This window comes from Artibeus jamaicensis, unplaced genomic scaffold (assembly GCF_021234435.1).
Source record: "Artibeus jamaicensis isolate MK-2021 breed Jamaican fruit bat unplaced genomic scaffold, CSHL_Jam_final scaffold_614, whole genome shotgun sequence".
Taxonomy (NCBI): Eukaryota; Metazoa; Chordata; class Mammalia; order Chiroptera; family Phyllostomidae; genus Artibeus; species Artibeus jamaicensis.
Window position 1 is genome coordinate 6,629,153 of NW_026522050.1, and position 20,005 is coordinate 6,649,157.

General features: G+C 37.7%; 2 protein-coding genes across 2 annotated transcripts; both read right to left on the minus strand.

Annotated features, from left to right (window-relative positions):
* Nucleotides 1-395: 395 nt before the first annotated feature.
* On the minus strand, nucleotides 396-1,340 carry LOC119038064 (olfactory receptor 5AK2). The gene has a single exon (XM_037130473.2). The coding sequence runs from the start codon at nucleotides 1,323-1,325 to the stop codon at nucleotides 396-398; it is 930 nt and encodes a 309-aa protein (XP_036986368.2). The 5' UTR covers nucleotides 1,326-1,340.
* A 9,195-nt stretch (nucleotides 1,341-10,535) lies between these two features.
* On the minus strand, nucleotides 10,536-14,846 carry LOC119065860 (putative olfactory receptor 5AK3). Its single transcript, XM_053659272.1, has 2 exons — nucleotides 14,688-14,846; nucleotides 10,536-11,475 (listed from the first exon to the last, which is right to left on the minus strand). Exon 2 carries the CDS (start codon nucleotides 11,460-11,462, stop codon nucleotides 10,536-10,538), a length of 927 nt encoding a protein of 308 aa, XP_053515247.1. The 5' UTR covers nucleotides 11,463-11,475; nucleotides 14,688-14,846.
* Between the last annotated feature and the right edge of the window lie 5,159 nt (nucleotides 14,847-20,005).

Here is a 20,005-nt window from a genome sequence, read left to right on the forward strand (position 1 = left end):
TATATGTTTTTATGGATTGGAACTTTTATTTGTAGATCAATTTACAAGGCCTGAATGCTGGATTGAAGACTATTTTTGTTTTAAAGAGATAGTTTTTGTTTTTTTCAGATTCACTTAAGTGAAATAACACTTCAATTTTCCATTAACGATATATGAAAGCATCATTTTCCTCACATCACAGCAATTAATAGGCGTTATCATCCTCGTGCAGTTTTTTGCCAGGTATATGGGTAGAAAGTGGTGATCTCATTGTGACTTTAATTTGCAGCTTGATATTGGTAAAACTTAGCAACTTTTTCGTGTTGTTTGACTTTTTTTTTGCTTTGATTTCTTGAAAATTAGCACTGTTGGTCTGGTTGTTTATAAGCATAGCAAATTAGAAACTGAGGATCAAACTAGAAGTACTTCTTTCCGATCCCTTTCAAGGCTTCTTTCACATCTTGATTTCTCAGGCTGTAGATGAGGGGGTTTAACATGGGGATCACGATGCCATAAAACACAGAAGCCATTTTTTCTTGCTCTTGAGACTTGTTGGTCCCATGGTGCAGATACATGTAAGAGAGGGTCCCATAGAAAATGGTGACAGCTGTCAGGTGGGAGGCACACGTGGAGAAGGCTTTTCTTCTCCCTGCAGCAGAAGACATCTTCAGGATGGCAGCCAGAATATACAGGTAGGAAAAGATGACAACCAGTACTGTGGACGTCAAGTTAAACCCCACAAATACCGTCAGGAGCATGATGTTCAAATCAATGTTGGAACATGACAGGGCAAGAATTGGGGGTTCATCACAGAAAAAGTGGTTAATTTTATTGGATTTGCAAAAGTTCAGTGAGAAAGTAAGACTTGTATTTACAGAGGCATTCAGGAAACCCATGAAGTATGAGCCAGCTAAGAGGTGAATGCAGACTTTCTGGGTCATGACTATTGGGTAGTGGAGTGGGTTACAGATGGCCACATAACGGTCCACTGCCATTGCAGCAAGGATATAGCAGTCGCTTGTTGCAAAAGTACCGTAGACTAGTAATTGCACCATACATCCCACGAATGAGATGGACTTTTCTGTTCCTACGAAGTTTTGCAGCATCTTGGGAGTGATAGCAGAGGTGTAGCAGAGATCAACAAATGCCAAGTGTTGGAGGAAAAAGTACATAGGGGTGTGGAGGCAGGAATCAATCTTGATGAGTAGGATCATCCCAATATTACCCACTAGGGTGGTCACATAGATCACCAGAAATGAAGCGAAGAGGACAGGCCAAGACTTATGCTGACCAGCAAATCCCAGGAGAATGAATTCAGTTGCCCGAGAGCCATTGTTTTGTTCCATGACCAACAAAGTATCAGCTGAAAAGTTACACAGAAAAGAGAAGCAGAGAAAGCTAAGATCATTGTGATCTTTTAACCAATTCTGGAATTGGAAGTAATGTAATGTTTAGTTTCATAGTAGGGGTCAGAGAATATTTTCTATGACATTGTTGACTTCCTGACATCTGACCTAGATAATTTCATCTACAGTTGGGAGAAATTGCCATGGACCAGTAACTGTATCTTCAGGGTGCAAATTGATTGGCATTTAATAAATATATCAATTAGGGAATTATAAAACATACTAATACACTTTCATTTAATTATGCTTTTTAATGCTCTCAATATTTTAATTGGGGTCCTCAATGTGCCTAAATATTAATCATTATATCTGAAACCTCGACACACCTGTTGAATTCTATATGTTCTTCTTCCAACTTATCTCTGTATTTTCACTTCATCTTTTTCCCCTTTTTAGTAACTCTTTTCTGCAATCAAGGATTTGTGGACATGTGGAGTCCTTTGTGGAAGTGTTTATCAAAGCGTTTATGGTAAAGGATCACTTTCTTTTTAACATTTCCTCTCTGTTGTGGACCAATATTTTGTAAAAACCTACAAAAAAGTCTCAGCGTTGTCAACATTCTACAATAGTTTTAAATGTTCAACCTCATTTTCTATAGTTATTCATCATAGAGTGGAAACCAAGTCCATGGACTGGTGCCAGTCCCTGGACCACACATTTAGTATCATGTTCTATGATGTCCAACCATCATCATCTACTGATGTGCTTTTCTAGTGCTGGATAGCAGATTGCCTACAACTTGTCTCCACTGCAAATAACTCAGTTTCAAGTTTTCTCCAACCAGTGTATTTCAAGGGACAAAATTTTTGAGTCTGGACGTATGCACACATTTAATTTAACCAAGATTTTCCAGACTGCTTTCCATAATGTATGCACATATAAATTCCTTCCAATTGTACATTGTGGGGGGCTCCCATCTGCTAATTTCCCCTGAGCATTTATCTAATTATTTTAGGCTAGGAAAATAGTTGTACAGCGATATCATATTTTTATATGATTCCCCCCTTAATTATAAATGAACTTGATCATCATCTAATTAATATTCTTCCAAAGAATCTTGAGATTCTATTTTTCTGTTAATTGCCTGCCCACATTTTTGTCAATGTTTATTTTAAGTTGATTTTTAGATGTTTTTTGTCTTAGATTTGAATCTTTATTCCAGATTTGAATTTCCTGTTAGCTGTTGACTTGAGAAAGGTTTTCTCACATTCTATCTTCTATTAATTTTGTTTATAATATGCTCTATAGAGCTGAAATCCTTAAATTTGAAATAACGATTCATCACTTTTTGCCTTATTGTTCATTTTTTGGAAAAAATAATTGAACAAAGTTCATTCCTTTCCTTAGTTCTTTACCCTAGGAGAATAAAAAGCAATATTAAAATTCTTTTCTTTATTATACTGGAGTGATGGCACTGGTATTTGTTGCACCATAAATACTTTATATCATGCACATAATTTGAAAAATGTAACTGTGTTTTCCAATATTTATTTTTTGAGAAAGAAAACAGACTAAAGCATAGAGAGAGTGGCCAGTGTGTCTCTGTGTGTGCAAAATATTTAAATATTTTTAAAGCATTAAGTGATTTGACTTGTTATTTTAAAATTTACTCATATAAATACTTGGCCCAACTATGTTACAGGAAAGTTTCACCAAACATTTTATGGACACGAGTAATTCTAATATTAGAATTCTAATTCTAATATGCAATCTTTTCCCATAACTGGCAAAAGAGACATTCCCAACTCATTTCATGAAGCCAATGTAAACTTGACAACAAAATACAGTTTGAGGAAAGAAAATCGAAACCAACGTCACTTGTGGATGGAGAGGCAGACAGCTGAAAGTGCACATTGACAATCAAACCCATCCATGTATGAAAGATATGATTGTTGGGGCCTCAGAGGAGTTTCCAGGAAATAGCTACGCTCTTCTTTTCCCAGGATTTGACCAAGTCGAGGAATAAAGATAGTTTTTAAGTGGAGACCATAATGTTACATTTAGACACTTGGGGGGAGACCTTGTTAGTGAAGTTATTTGCTGCCCATGAACACTATAACTAGACAGGCTTATTCATGCAGTTTTGGTGGCTGTGAATGGGGAGGCCTCTTGCACATTTTGGGATAAATGCCTCTGGAATGCAGGGGAACACAGGCTTCACCAGGCTCGCTATTCCCAAGAAGATAAGGACAGAGCAGAGCGTGACAGGTTGTTCTCAAATTTGCCAGTCAGCTACTTTACTTCATCCTTCTGGGAAATGAGGGGACAGAATGAGAGGAGGGAGCCCAGATTACATAAATTGAGATCCCTTTGCAAGAAAGAAACATCAGAAGCAGGGGAAGATATATTCTCCATCTGCAATCATGACCAAGTTGTAGCAGTCTTATATATTTTTCCCAATATTAATTTATAAATTCAGTGTCATTTCAATCAAATGCTTGAGATAATTTTATGTGCACCTTCAGAAACTTACAAAATTTATATGGGGGAGAAAAGAGCTAAAAGCAAGTAAGAGAATTTTAAAGGAAAACAAGGTGAGAACTTATCCTACCAGTTATCAGAACTTACCATTAAGCGTTACTGATGACAGTGTGGTACCACTGTGAGGGCAAACACATAGATCAATGGGATTGAGAAAAAGAAGTTGTAAACAGCCCACAAGTCTCTAGAAGCTTAATGTATGAAAACAATAAATACACATCAATAAATTATGGCCCATTAAATGGTGGTGCTACCCATGTCTATACATATGAAATAATAATATTGTGTTCCTATGTGACGTTTTACAAAAATCAATTCCAAATGAATTAAAGATTTAAGCTGTAAAACTTTGAGAGTAAAACAGCAGAATATTTATGGCTTAGGTATATAAAAATATTTAAACAACATATGAATGCACAAAAAATAAAACACTGAAAATTCAACTATATCTATATTTAAAGTAACAACATTATAAAAAAGAAGATTGGATATTGGCTGGAAATTTACTCAGGTAAATTTGTTTATAGCACATATAGATGTCAAAAGAATTAGTATCCAGTGTATATAAATAATTTTTATAAATTACCTCAAGAGGAAAATTTATAAAAAATATAATCAGGATAATTATGGAAGGGATAACCCAAAGAGTCAATAAAAAAATATACACAACTCACTATCAATCAGGTAATTGCATGTTCATGCTGTATAGGAATATGGTTTTATACTGAGTCTAAAATATAAAGTTTTGGTGAGACTGTGGGATCACATATTTCGGGTGGGAAGGTAAATTAGCACAGCCATGTTAGAGTCAAATTTGGAATAATTAGTAAAATTAAATATATGCCTTCCTATGGTCCAGAATTTTCATACAAGATACATATACTGGAGATTTTTTTTTACCATAAAAACAAGGGTACACATACAGACATGTAAGTATATGTATGGGTATGTGTACATAAAAATATGCATACATAAGGGTATTCATAGCAGCATTGCTCATTGTAGGAAAATATAAACAAATCACTGGAAATTCAGTAAATTGGTGTTATATGATATATGTGGATAAATATCTCAAATAGAATGCTAACTAATAAAAAGCAAGTGTCAGGAGTTAGATGGTGGCTACATAAATGGTTGTTACATTATTTTAAATGTATTTTTATAAACCTGAAATGTGCAATAACAGAAATTCCTCACAAAGGAAAAAAACCACATCCTCAGCACACCAGTAGGGGGCTCCTTTACTCAGATGTCAGTAATGCCAGGCAGAGCTGTGGCTCCATGGATGACAAGGCCAGTTTTAGGTGATGGGAAATGTATCACATTAATCTCTGGTTAATGTGGACAATCTGATTCTTTCAAATACCTTGAAAAATAAACAGAAAATATCATGTGATAACTGTAGGGATGAAACAAGAAGTGTTTTCTTCAACTCGACATTGTAGTGAAGGCTAAGAGCCAGTGAGTGAGTATAAGTTTCCTCCTTGAGTATATCTGCAAATTAAAATATAGTAAATCCAGCTTTTGTTTGGTGGGTAAAAGTGCTTGTCAGAGGAAGCTAGAATTGGTCATGGGTCACTTACACAAGAATCTTGATAGGATGATAACATTTACTACATTGACTTACTCATTATGAGTCAAAATGAAATATTGGGAGACCTTTTTCTTTTCGATAAATTAATTATTTCCTTTTAATTTAATTTATTGGGGTGACACTAGTTAACAAAATCATGTAAGTTCCAGGTGCACAATTCCACAGTGCATCATCTGTACACTGTATTGTGTGTTCACTACCCCAAGTCAAGTCTCCATCCATTACTATCCCCAATGGGGGACCTTTTTCAAAAGCTATGGAAAACCCTTACAAGAGACATCTCTCTCACACACACAGAAGCATGTGTGTCAAGTGCCCAAGTATTTTGAGCATTCTGGACTTTGACTGAACTCTGGTGCTTCTGAAGTTTTATTTATATTGAGCACGGTGCAGCGGAAAGGAAACAGGCTGACCTGGGTCTGAATTCCAGTCCCATCCCTTCATGGAGACAAAGGACGTACGTCCCTTTGGCCTCAGTTCCAACCGCTGTAAAATGGGACCACAGATTTACTTAGGAGGTAATGATTGTCATTGTAACACTGTTTGCAATGCCAAAACTTTGTAAAGAGAGTTAAATAAATCAGAATAGGTTCTTATTATTGAATACATACTCCAAAAAGAATGAGGTAAATATATACTCTTCTGGAAAGGTGCTCATGTCATATTGTCGAATGAGCCAAGCAAATTGGAGAATGACACATAAAATGTGGACCCCTTTAAAAATAAAACTTTCTTTCACTCCCATACTCTCTTTTTCTTATTTTCTTTATTTACTCATGTAAAGCTCAGGAAGGATTCACACTAAACTATTTTTTTCTTGACTCTTCTTTTTAAAAGATTTTATTTATTTATCTTTAGAGGGGAAGGGAAGGAGAGAGGGAGAGAAATATCAATGTATGGTTGCCTCTCATGTGTCCCCTGCTGGGAACTGGCCTGCAACTCAGGCATGTGCCCTGACTGGGAATCGAACCATGGTCTTCTGGTTCACAGGCCAGCACTCAATCCACTGAGCTACACCAGCCAGGGCCACACTAAACTTTTAGTGGTTATCCTTGGGCAAGGTAGTGGAGAGAGACTGCCTTAACTTATAAACTTCTTCACCTTTTCTTTTAAAATAGCTTAATTGTTTTAAAAAGAATGAAGATGAAGTAAAATCTGCTTTGTAATGATATGACAAAGTGAGGTGATTTATGTAAACTTCTTGGCACAGGACCAGGCATTGAATCTGCACTCAAAATTAGTTACAATAACACATGCAAATGATACATCTAAAGGCACATAATATCCATCCATCCATCCATCCATCCATCCATCCATCCATCCATCCATATATACATCCATTCAGTTTTTCAATCAGGTATTTATTCATACCTTCTCCAGACTGCACTTAGCCAATTTAGTCCCCTCACTCCATTTCCTTTATGTCACCAGGGATGAAGTGATGATTCCTGCTCTTGGGGTGCAACTTGCTAAATCTTTGGCTCTGACTCTGTTGCTCCCCAATTTTCTGTGTGTTCTGGGATGACATATGGCTGTTTGAGAAATGGGGTTGACTTTGCTCTACTTACACCAGAGTTGCCTCCAGATTCTCTTTCTGCAAACTGGTGCAGGCTGACTGCCCACCAAGGTCTCTCTGTGTGGTTCCTTCCTAATTGGGGAGTTTATAGCTGGGGCCTGAGGGATCAATACTTGCTCCCTTGAGAACCTGAGGTTCCTGGGGCTGAGATGGAATTAGAATAAACAATGTTCAGTAGTTATTTTCTGCTGAAGAACATTTAAGCTTTCTATAGAGGATACATTTAATTTATGTTACTGTCATGAGGGACTCTGTGTGTGATGCCTTCTTAAAGAACAACTCCTTTAAAATTTTTTCTTGTTTTGAATTAGGTTGAGCATCTAAGAATCTGTGTTAGGTCTATAAAATTGACTTAAGCACCATAATCAGCAAACAGCATGGCTCTCTAAAAATAAGTAAATCAATAAATTCAAAGCTAATCTAAATTTAAGGGCATATGGTCCCTACTGTGACAAAGTTACTACCATTTAAGCATATTTTATGTTATTACTTTAACCATTGTTTATTTATTTAAAGAAAAAATCACTTTTGATTCTCTTTTTTTTCTAAAAATATATATTTTTAAAATCAGCTCTGGATTAAGATAACTTTCTTCCAGTTGCACCTTACACTGTCAGAATACCAAGGTCTGTCTGTGCAGCCATTTTTAACATAAAGAGAAAGGTTTGAGCAACATTGATGAAACCTGGCAGCCAAGGGGTATAGACTGGAGTGTTCTTGCAAAAACAATGACAACTTTATTATTTGGTGGGGGCAGTAGATGCCTTTGAGTGAGCATTGTACAGTGTGGTTGCTGCATTCAAAATGACTGAGTGAGTAGGGCAACAAATCTGCATCAAATTTGTTGTTAATCTTGAATACTCCTCCATGGAAACTATTAAGATGATTCAGATGGCTTTTTGGGACGATGCAGTGAGTGATGGGCAGCTTCACCATGACAATGTACCTGCTCATATATTACATTTCATGCAGAGTTTTTTTGCAAAACATCAAATCACCCAGGTGACTCAGCTTCCTTACAGACCAGGTTTGGCACCCTGCAACTTCTGGCTTTTCCCCAAACTAAAATCACCTTTGAAAGGGAAAAGATTTCAAACCATTGATTCTAGGAAAATACACGGGGACAGCTAATGGAAATTGGGAGAACTGTGTGAGGTCCTAAGGTGCCTACTTTGAAGGGGACTCAGGTGTCATTGTCTTATGTACAATGTTTCTCGTATCTTCTTCAGTAAAAGTCTCTGTTTTTCCTAGTATGTGGCTGGATACTTCCTGGACAGACCTCATATTTTGGATAACAATTTGTGGAATAAGAGACTTTGAGTTATTTGGCTATAAAGCTGTTAAGGTTAAAGCTTTAATTTCATCAGTGGGAGGAGAAAGCCAGGTTAAGTCTGTAGCTCTTTGATTAACCAACATGTTCATGAAGGAGACGTTGTCAGAATGCTGGTGAATTGACAGTCAACGTTACTTGCTGCCTCTCCAATGTCTCAGTTAGGAATGGGTTTTACTACTAGTGGAAGAAAACCCAACTTTGGCTTATTTTTTTCCATCACAATAATCTTTGGAAATTAAGACTCACACTTTTGTGATTCGCTTAGTCTTTCCCATGTGCTAGTTGTCTCACAGTCTGTCTACTGTGCTGCTCAGTGTCACTTTGTCTGTCAAGGCAGGAGAAGGGATCCAGGAGGGTAGGGTGACAACCACACATATACTCTCGATCAGGAAAACAAAAGCTCTCCTCCAACCCAGCGGACTTCTACTCACATCTCACTGGCTAGAACTGTGTTGTGTGGAGTGGCAGAAACGTCTGGGTGTTGCCCCACACTCCTCAGCTACTTGGTTTCTGTGCATCTGTGGTGGGCAGCATGGTCTGGGCTGCAAGTGGCAGGTTTTCGATGTTATCTCTGTTTCTCTGCCTTGGGAATAGCTCAGCATAATATCTTGTCCTTCAGAGGAACAATTCCATAGGACATTCTACATAGTTTATCAAAGTCGCCTGTGAGCTTGAGTTGTGGGTCTCAGGGGATGAGCCAGCTAAGTTATCCATTTTTTCTTTGCTTTTGTTCTTCTAGATCTCACTCTTCCAACTTTTTCTCTGCTGTGTGGGATAATCCCCTTCAAAAAGTTTAACGAACTGCACACTTTGAGGAAACATGGTATAGTATTTTAACTATAGTCACAATGCTTCACATGGGTCTCCAACTTTTCCCTCCAGGGCCTCAGGACAGCCTCTGTCTACTTTCTGATGACCATCCAGCTATTGGCCTTGGGCCTGGCTTTTGAGATATTTGGACCTGCCTTGGATAGTAGATCACTTCCTTCATAAGGGCAGAGTCTTTGTTGGGGAGATTCTGGTCATCTTACACTGACTTCAGGTTCATTTTTTCTCTTCTGTTAGAATTTAAGTAGGATAGGAGTAAGAGGCAGAATGCTGTAGTTGAAAAATAATTAAATAAAAATAAAATTAATACAAAAAAAGAAAAATATACCTTCTTCTTTTGTCCAATTCCCCTGTGCTGTTACCTAACTGTACATTTTTCTGGCCAGTTCATTAGACTGGTTGGTGTTATTGGGTGTGAAAGTTGCTCTTTCATCTAGTTAGCATGGCATCTCCAGAGTCATGGGAGGGTTTCTATCTTCAGTTTATCTACTAAAGGTCTTCTGTCAACAGCCTGATTCAATGGGCTCTTTGCCTCCCTTCAACTTCTCATTGAGTTCCTATAATTTAAAGTCATTTGCCTAGACTAAAATGATTCATATTTCTTTCATAAATGAATGACTGTTGTTTTGGTTTTTAAATATATCTACATTCTAGATTCTCTATCTCTAGTGGAGACAGGGCTATAAAATGTTTCCAGAAGTTTTCTTATTTTATGTAAGAAAGAGATGAATTCAGATTAAAGAGGGTAACTAATGTCAAAATACATGATAACATCACACAAGAGTTGTGTTTTTAAGTGCTAGAGAATGTAATGAGTAGGGGAATTTTAAGTAGAAAGCGTAATAGCCTGAGTCATAAGGTGCTTTTCAAATAAGTTTGTTTTATATTTAGGTTTATGCAGTAATTGAAACAGAACATACGAGGAGCTGCTTTGTAAACAATTTAGGGAACTTGTTAAAAGGAATGGAAAATAATGAACTTCAGTTTTAACATTAATTATTTACAAAACTGGAGTTTTCCTGTCTTTGAGAACATAGCTAAAATATTTAAAACATTTAAGTGCTTTGTAAAGTGCATGCATAGATCTTAATATTTTAAATAATTTCAATAAAACCCTTCTTCATGGGTAGTGTGAGTTATGTTTCTCAAATTATACTCAAAGGAAAATTAGTCCCATGAGATGTTTCTATATTTCTCACATTCTAAGCACCTATCTATTAAAAGAGATAGCCTTGCTTTAAAATGTAAATGTGTTTTCAATTTCAGAAACATTGTACAGTGATCAAACATCTCTGCTGGATATCTTGATGTGCTGAATTTGAACAGTTTGGGTCCAATCTAGAACCTTTTCCCCATAACTTTTAGAGCTTCCTTTACTTCCTTATTCCTCAAACTGTAGATCAGGGGGTTCAACATGGGAATCACAACACCATAACAGACAGAAGCTACTTTCATATTCTCCTGGAAATTGTCAGGATGAGGTTGTAGGTACATATATGACAGGGTTCCATAGAAGATGGTGACTGCTGTGAGGTGGGAGGCACATGTAGAGAAGGCTTTTTTCCTCCCCGTGGTAGAAGACATCTTTAGGATGGTGGCTATGATATAAGTGTAGGAAAAGATGACAACCAGCACAGTGAACATCAAGTTAAATCCCACAAAGACAGCAAGCAGCATAATGTTGGTGTCAGTATTGGAGCATGAAAGAGCGAGAATTGGTGGAACATCACAAAAGAAATGATTGATGGTGTTGGAACTGCAGAAGGACAGTGAAAATGTAAAGCCTGTGTGCACAGAAGCATTTATGGAGCCAATGATGTATGAACCAGCTACCAGGTGGATGCAGGCTCTTTGGGACATGACAGTGGGATAATGAAGTGGGTTACAGATGGCTACATAACGGTCCACAGCCATAGCTGCCAGAAGGTAACAATCACTGGTTGCAAATGTTGCATAAACCAGTAATTGTGTAACACAGCCTCTGAATGATATTGATATATTTTCTACTATAAAGTTTTGTAGCATCTTGGGAGTAATAGCAGAGGTATAGCAGATATCAACAAAAGCTAAATGTTGTAGGAAGAAGTACATAGGTGTTCGAAGTCTGGAATCTGTCTTGATGAGCAGAATCATTCCGATATTGCCCACCATGGAGGTAACATAGATGACCAGAAATACAATGAAGAGGGAATACCGAAATCTGTGCTGGGCACCAAATCCGAGCAGAAAAAATTCAGTCACTTCAGTGCTGTTTCCTTGTGTCATGGCTACCAAAAATCTAGAAAGGACTAAGAGGAGGACAAAGAAAAGAAGGAGAATCTTTGTGATTTCTTCAAAGAAAAAAAAAAGGCTTTGGCATTTCATGTACCCTCCTTTTTCAAAATTAGATTTTCAGGCAAACATTCACATCAGGGTTTATTGCTTTGCAAATAGTTCTATTTTCTTGATAAGAAACCAATACATCAAAAGTAATATGAGAGCCATGGATTCATTTCCTAAATGAAGAAGATTTCATAGAAGACTGACCTCTAATATGTGTGAGTCTAAGAAACAGATTAAAACCTGTTCTCACCATGTTAAATAGGTGTTCACATTTGTAAAGTAATATTAAAACATGGCTTTGGACCCTTTCAACAACCTATAGTTTTTCTCAGTCATTTATCAGTTTAATCCTGGTTCAGACTCCTGAAACTTGTCCACCTGGAGATAAAGCAAAATGACAAGAAAAATAATGGGTGTTCCTTGTACTATAATTTTAATTATCATGAAAGGTTTATATTTAAAATAAGAATCTAATAAAGATATAGAATATAAAAACATTTTCATACAAAAAAATGGAGAGAGTGGACCAAAAAGAGTTGAGCACTAAAAATGCTTCTAAAGACTGTTACTCAGAAAAGAGGAGTATGATCTCCGAAGAAAGTCAAAAGAAATGATGAACTTAGGAATTGGTAAACAAGTGGGAAAATTGGAATAAGTAGAGGTAGTATAAAATAATAATATTGTCCATGGGGAAGTGATAGACTGAAAATATCAACTGATGCTAGTATGTAAGATCAGGGAGTTCATTAGGTTTATGATGCTCTAAAATTCTTGTGCTTTACACTGTTACTTATATGTATATATTTCCAATAATTATAAGAGATAAAAATAAGTTTTTTTTAAGTTTAGGGGAATAAATAAAATTTTAAGTTCATTCAATATAAAGAAACACAATAAAGGTGATGAAAAGAATAATAGAAAAAGACAAATAGAAATAACCTGAGAAGGCATAAATAAATCTAATAAATTAGCAAGAAAAAGAAATACAAATGGTTTAAGCTCATCATTAAAATTCAAAGACTGTCAAATTGGATTTTAAAAATGTGAACCAAGCCATGCAATTATATAATAGACAAAAACTGAAAAGAAATTAAACAACTAATGATTAAATAAAGAATAGTTTAGAAAGGAACAGAATCTTATGCATTAGTGAAAGTAAGTCATAAGAGCTACATTTCTTAACCCAAAGCTTAGAAACATAATGTTGAGAAAAAGAGCTTATTGACTGATTGATTACATTGCATATAATACCAGGACTTCAATGGTACTGGTGATATTTTATTTGTTGATTGCACATACTCATTGTATATCTTTTGCGCCTTTTTTAAATTATTGACTTATTTTGTATGTGTTTTTTATGCATTAGGTTGCTGTTAAGCACAGGTTACAGACATACCATCTCTCAGCAAGTCAAAATGCTGCCAGTTTATGAAATCAAAGACTCACCTCCTTTATAAAATATTAAAGAGACAAGAAGTATTACTATTTTAGGGTTAAAAGAGGTCAACTAAGTTCTAAGGAAAAAAATTGAACATCTCAATTGTGAAAAACAATGTTTAGGGTAAAAAATGGTGAATTATTGTAGTTATACCCATAGTCCTCAAGTTCCCTTGTTATGGTGATTCTCTGAGACAAAAGTCAGAGTTAATAGTGTCCAAAAGGATCTGTACAAACCAAATGCTGCTTCATTTTAGTTTAGAGAATGATTTCATGTCGTTAGAAGAACCTTGTTATAGAAACCTTCCTTGAGGATCCCTAGTGCACTGTTGGTGGGATTGCAGACTGGTACAACCATTATGAAAAACAGTATGGAATTTTCTCAGAAAACTAAAATGGATCTGCCTTTTGACCCAGCAATTTCACTGCTAGGTTTATATCCTAGAATCCTGAAACACCAATCCAAAAGAACCTATGCACCACAGTGTTCATAGCAGCACAATTTACAATAGCCAAGTGCTGGAAGCAACCTAGGTGCCCATCAGTAAATGAATGGATCAAAAAACTACTATACATGTACACAATAGAATTCTATGCAGCAGAGAGAAAGAAGGAGCTCCTACCCTTTGTGACAGCATGGATGGAACTGGAAAGCATTATGCTGAGTGAAATAAGCCAGGCGGTGAAAGACAAATACCATATGACCCCACTTTTAACAGGAATCTAATCAACAAAACAAACAAGCAAAATATAACCAAAGACACTGAAATAGAGAACAGGCTGACAGTGACAAGAGGGAAGAGAGCAGGGAATTTCAGGGGAAGTGGGAAAGGGTTTGAAGGAACAAGTATAAAGAACATATGGACAATAACAAGGGGGGATGGAAATGGGAGGGAGATGGAGAGGGATGGGAGGGTGGGCTGGGATGTCAGTAAAGGGCAGAAAACTGTATTTGAACAACAATTAAAATAAAAATAAAATAAAATTATAAATAAAAAAAGAAACCTTCCTTGAAACAAGTAACTTTAAAATTGGAATTGTAAGGTAGTGATCTTTATGGCTGAGGAAGGCAACTCCAAACAGAGAAGGTGCTTTGAATAAGCTAAGGGCAAGAGGCAATAGGGACTCACATTATATACAATGAAGGGGTGTTGCTCCAATTTGCAGCATTTTCTATATTAAACTGCAACAAACTTTTCCTGTTTTTTTTTGAGATATTCTGTTTCCACCCAGCTTTATTGATGTTTTTATTGACAGTTAACATTGTGAAAGCATAAGGTATGCATTGTGATAATCTGGTACATGGATATATTGCAAAATATTTACCATATTAAGGTTAGTTATCACATCCTTCACCCAACACAGTAACCATGTTGTTGTCAGGGGGAGAACATTTAAACTCTACTCTAACTTTCAAGTGTACAATACAGTATTGTTAACTACAGTTGCCACACTGTACATTAGATCCCTAGAACTTAACACATCTTATAACTCTAAGTTTGTACCCTCTGACAAAGATCTCATTTCCCTACCCTTGCCCTTGACCGCCTCTGTTCTACTCAAAGATATCCTCAAGTAAAGTAAAACTTGAGTCTAGACCTGACTTGTACTTTTCCCAAAGTGTTAGCTGGTAACAGATGAATAATTCCAGTTGCAAAACTTCTACAAAGCCTTGACGGTATCTGAGGCATTGTTTTTAGGTACTGCATGTCCCAAGGTCTCCCTACTCACACTTCAGCAGCTTCTGCTACTGGTTTTGAGTTTCTGGAGGAGGATTTTCTGGAGTCTGCAAAGATAAAATTCCTGGTGTAGTTCTCTGGCTTCCAGGCTTGGATTGGCCTTCCAGCCACTGCAGCAAACCTCTGCTTAGAAAAATATACCAAGGGTTACTTTTTTTAAAAAGTTGCATTTATGTTAGAAATCTCTTTCTACACTTGCTGCAAAGTGATTATTTTTGCTTTGGCTACAAATGGGGTATTTAATTCTGATGGCTGTGGAATTAAGACCTAGTCCCATGAGAATCTCAGACACTGCGGGGTTGGGTTGAGTGTATGGTATTGAGAGTCCCAGCTGAGACCATCAAAAACATATTTTTTCAACTTTCTGTCCTTTAGGGAGTTTTTGTCTTGTTTACTTCCATGAGCTTAGGGACCATCTGTGCCAACCTGGGGTTGACCTTGATATTATAAACCTGGTTTTGTATACTGGCTTTTCTGCTTACTCCAAATCTCAGTTTCTCCATCTGTAAAATAGGGCTAATGAACCAGATGTGGCTGCCTCAGTGGTGTTGGAAGAGAATATGCACGTGCATGTACTCATCCTTTGACTCTTGGTTCAGGGAAATGGGCATCGTTTCCCCCCCAGCCCCTGTGACTTACATCTTTTTCTCTTTCTCCCCATAGTCTATGTGTATCTATGTGCTAATTACTAATGTGAATCATTTGTTTGCTCTGGATGGTGAGATCCTTGTAGGCAAGGATACTTTTTTGTATTTGTGTACATCATACCCAGTACCGTGTCTGGAACTAGTTTGTATCCAAATCTTCATGGAATAAATAAATGAATGTATGTGAATGAAAGGCAAGGTCTTAGTAGAGAAATTACTCCTTTTATTTTATAGTGGTGACTCCTAGAAGCACAAAACCAATGCCAGTAATAGTAAAACTATTTACCGAGGGTTTTCCATTTCAAGGCACAGGGCTGACAGGTTTCACATGTATTGTCCTGTTTAATCTGCACATAATCCTATGGCATAAGTACTGCTATTATCTGCATGGTATAGATAAAGGAGCTGAGGCTCAGAGATACAAAGTGAGTCAGCCATGACTACATGAATAGGACAAGATGAACATGGAATTCAAATAAGTCCATTTGAATCCAGCATTTAAGATCTTAGTCATCAGCCTGAGCCAGACCCAAAGTTTGAACAGAACCAAATCTTCTGTTCTTGAGGAAACAGATACATTCAGTGATTCTATGTTAAATGTTCTATGTTAAGGCAATAGATATTATTAGGACCTACTATGTGTAAGGCACTGTTCTAGGCACTTGGGACTCATAGGAAACAGGGACATATGGATATGACCCATGGAATTTGCATCCTGGTGTGTGTGGAGAACAGAATGTAAATAAAAAATCCCTCTCTAATAAGCAAATATTATATTTCTTCCCTAATATTTCTGCTATGAGGGAAATAAAATGCTGTGGAGTAAACTTGCCTGAGAGGAGACTGCCAGTCAGGAGACACTTCTTTATAGAGATGGCACAGTGGGGAGAGCAAACCCAACCTAGGGAAAAGAGCATCTGGAACGAGTGTGGCTTGTGTGTTCCGAGGACAAGAAAGCAGCCTGGAGGGAGTGGAGGGGAATAGGTCACACATTGTACCAGAGACCCAGTAAGGATATTATCATAAAAGGCCTCAGGGTATGATAGGGAGCCATTGTGGTTAGTGGGGGAAGTGAAAGGAGACTGTTGTGCTGGACAGATGGTTCCTGCTGCTGATTGGGGTATAGGTTATAAGAGCAAGAATGGAAATTGAGAGACCATATATGAGATTCTGTGGTTTTCTGATTGAGAGATAATGGTGGCTTGACAAGGGTAGTATAAGGGAAATGGAGATAATGGTACTTAATTGTACTATTTTGAGAAGGTAGCCTTTAAAGGGAGTGCTTTTGGTTTGAATTTAGGAAGTAAAGGGAAGAGAGAAATGAAGTTTGACTCCTGCATTTTTGCTCTGATCAATTGTGTGAATGGTGGTTCCATTTAACTGTGATCGAGAAGACTGAGTAGGTTATAATAAAGTGCAGATGAATCAGATAAGACATTATTAAAAAAACCCTACAGAAACGATCCTAGGTATAATTGAAACATAAAAGGGGTTTCAAAAGCTTTTGTGAAGGACTCGGTCAAAACTGAACATGGAATTTTTAATTCTCAAACCCCCCCCCCAAAACCTGAACATGGTGACAAGCTGCTAACAGGGGTATGGAGAGGTCTAAGGAGACAAAGACTGGATTCCTTGTGCCTCTTTGGAGAGCTCAATAGCTGAGTCACACAGAAAACAATCCTGTGGAGCCCCCTTAGCAGCGTGGGGCAGGTGGTGATTGGGGGAGCTTGCTGCAAAGGCAAACAGAACCCAAACAAGCCAAGCTCCAATGCCAGCTGGCCCCTTAGCTGCTTAATCTACCTGAAGGGAAGGCTAGCTGGAGTCCAGCAGGCTGAGGTTAGGTGAGTCCTGGACAGCCTCCTGCAGGTACCCCACAAGGAGTCAACAGCTTTGAGAGAGTGGGAGTAGCTGGTCTCCAAATCTCTTCCTTTCTGGCAGTCTATAGTCTGTTATGGAGACAGCATAAGTAAGGTACATTGATCCTTTTTTCACCTGAAATGCCTACCTGTTTATTACCACTCTACCCTGCTACACAAGAAGATGATGCTTACCTGGACACATGGCTCTGATTCTTTTTTGTCACTGCCTTCATATCAGCTAATACTATGCTTTGACCCTCAATTCCTAAAATATCTTTGGTAGAGTCTGTTGCCAAGCTAATGATATCACCCTGATCCTTTAAATAGTTCTATGAACAGTACGGTGATACAATTTTACTGGGTTTTTCTGTTTTCCAAAATGATTGATGCCTCATGATTTCTATACACTGAGAGATTTTGTTACAAAAGGTGTTGTAGACTCAATCTTTCAATCTGTGGCCCAGTGCATGCCAGGTAAGGAGTGGAGGTGAGGAAATGCTGAATGGGGTTTCTATCCTGCAAAGCCTCAGCCTGGAAGGGCTCACTCCATTGTCCAGAACACCTGCAGCACTCCAATGGCAGAAAGGCTCTCAGTGCCATGGATGTGACTGCTATTTTAATTTAATTTTATTAAATTTATTGGGGTGAGATTGGTTACTAAGATTATATAGGTTCAAAATGCACACTACATCATCTGTATTTTGCACTGTGTGTGTTCACCACCCAAAGTCAAATCTCCTTCTATCACCAACTGTTTGACCCCCTTTACCCTCTGACCCCTCCCTGACTCCTCCTCTCCCTCTGGTAACCACAGTACTATTGTGACTGACATCTTTGTCTCCAGCCCCCGGAGACTGTGGGGACAGCAGGCCCAGCAGCCCCTCCCCCGAGTTTTCAGTCTAGTGAATGTGCAGGCAGAAGTAAATTGACTCAGTGAAGTGCACAGGCCACAGGAGCTTATAAAGGGAGAATTAACCTGGTCATTTAAGACTGGGAAGGCCTCTCAGAGAAAACGATGTTCACATAAAAGCCAAGGCAAACACACTCATGAAGAAATGTGGTTAAGTGGCAGTGAGGGAACAACCTGCTTCTTGCAGGTTGCTTGTCATACACACCTCCCTCTCTGTTCTTTGAACACAGCCCAGTTCCAGCCTCAGGGCCTAGGTTCTGTGGCCTGCTCATCCGGATCTCAGGGCAGGCTCCTCCACATTCTTCTCACATTCCCCTGTCCCTGACCCCCTTATCCAAACTACTCCCCCACTCATTATTCTCTCTCATGACACCCTTTTATTTTCTTTACCTGTAATCAATCTGTTTTCTTCTTCCATTTACTTGTTTACTGACCGTCTTCTCCAGTAGATTGTAAGTTCCAAGAGGCTGTCTCCTGCCTCTCTTGTTCATATCATAAATGACAGGTGGTAAGTGACAAATGAAAGAGAATAATGAAGATAAATATATATGCATAAACAAAAGATAATGAAAGGTTAATGTATGCATGAGAAGGTTTATTCTGTTTTGAGTAATGATTGATTTTGCAGGGATTTAACTATATTACCGTCGCTCAAAATAGCAAAATTCCCTTAAAATTCTCCAGAGATGAAATAGCTACATAATTTTCACCAATTCTTTACTGAAGAGAAGAAATATACTTTGTTGTTTGCATAATGTGAGGTTTATTTTTAAAAGTTAGCCCCTAGAAATTTATTTTAAAATACATAAAAAATAAGAGGGGACTAATGGATAGAGATACAGGTAGATGGATGGATATTAAATGAAAAGAAGTTTCCTAAGATGTTCAAGTTGAAATTTAGGTGATGGCTATGCTGATGTTCACTTTTGCTGTCTGTTAGCAAATTTTCATAAATGATGTTGAGAAAGAAAAAAATGCCTGATTATATTCCTGCCTTCTGTAGAGTTTAAGTTCATTCTCCTCTACTTTCTCCATCTTTAGGGCAGATGATTAGATAACTGGCAAGGAAATAGTCAAGAAAGTTGTTTATAGCATATTGATTTGCCCAATAGTTATTGCTTAATTTGTATACTTACATTTGGCATAATTTTCAACCAAGAGAATTGTGTACTCTCATAGTTAACCAGAAGTTTGAATAACTAGGACCCTTGGTTCTCTATTATTCCTTCAGCCTGAGCTCTGAGTGTCGGTCTCAGGGGATTTAATACAGTCAGACATGGTGGGTGACTCCTGGGTGTTACTTGTTGGAACAGGAGGAGTCATTTTCTCGCTTGTGATTCATAAGCCTCTCACCTGGGGAAAGCCTCTCATACTGTCGTTGTTAAAATGATTCACTGCCTTTTCAGCCTGTGGGTCTGTGTGACTCTCTGGCCTCTTTTGGGTTTTTTGGTGGGTCCAGGATGGGAGGAACCCTCATTATAATAATAGTACCTGGTGTCAGATGGGTGTTCCCGCCTTGTGAAACTATGTCATTTGCCTTACTTCATTTAATTGTCCTGACCATGCTATCATGCATGTAGGCCAGGTAATATTATGCTCCACACCTGTTTTGCACATTCAGGTATGAAGTATATGAGTGACCTGGCCAATTTTATTGTAGATTATTCAATTAGGGAGTTGAAATTAGAATCCAAGTCCCTGACTTCTAATTCAGTCACCCTTACTTAATGTCTAACTGAAAATACATGCAATTTCTCACAGGCAGATTTTTCCAGGAAGCGTACAGCTTTAAAGGAAATAGGGTTTAGTCCATGTAAAGACAGAGGTGGTAAATTTTATGTGGGTTGAAATTACAGTAAGTCCCCACATCTCAAATGCATGTTTTCATCCTGTT

Bases quoted from the DNA above. Each gene is read 5' to 3' on its own strand.
- LOC119038064 (XM_037130473.2), bottom strand. From the start codon at position 1,325: ATGGAACAAAACAATGGCTCTCGGGCAACTGAATTCATTCTCCTGGGA.
- LOC119065860 (XM_053659272.1), bottom strand. From the start codon at position 11,462: ATGACACAAGGAAACAGCACTGAAGTGACTGAATTTTTTCTGCTCGGA.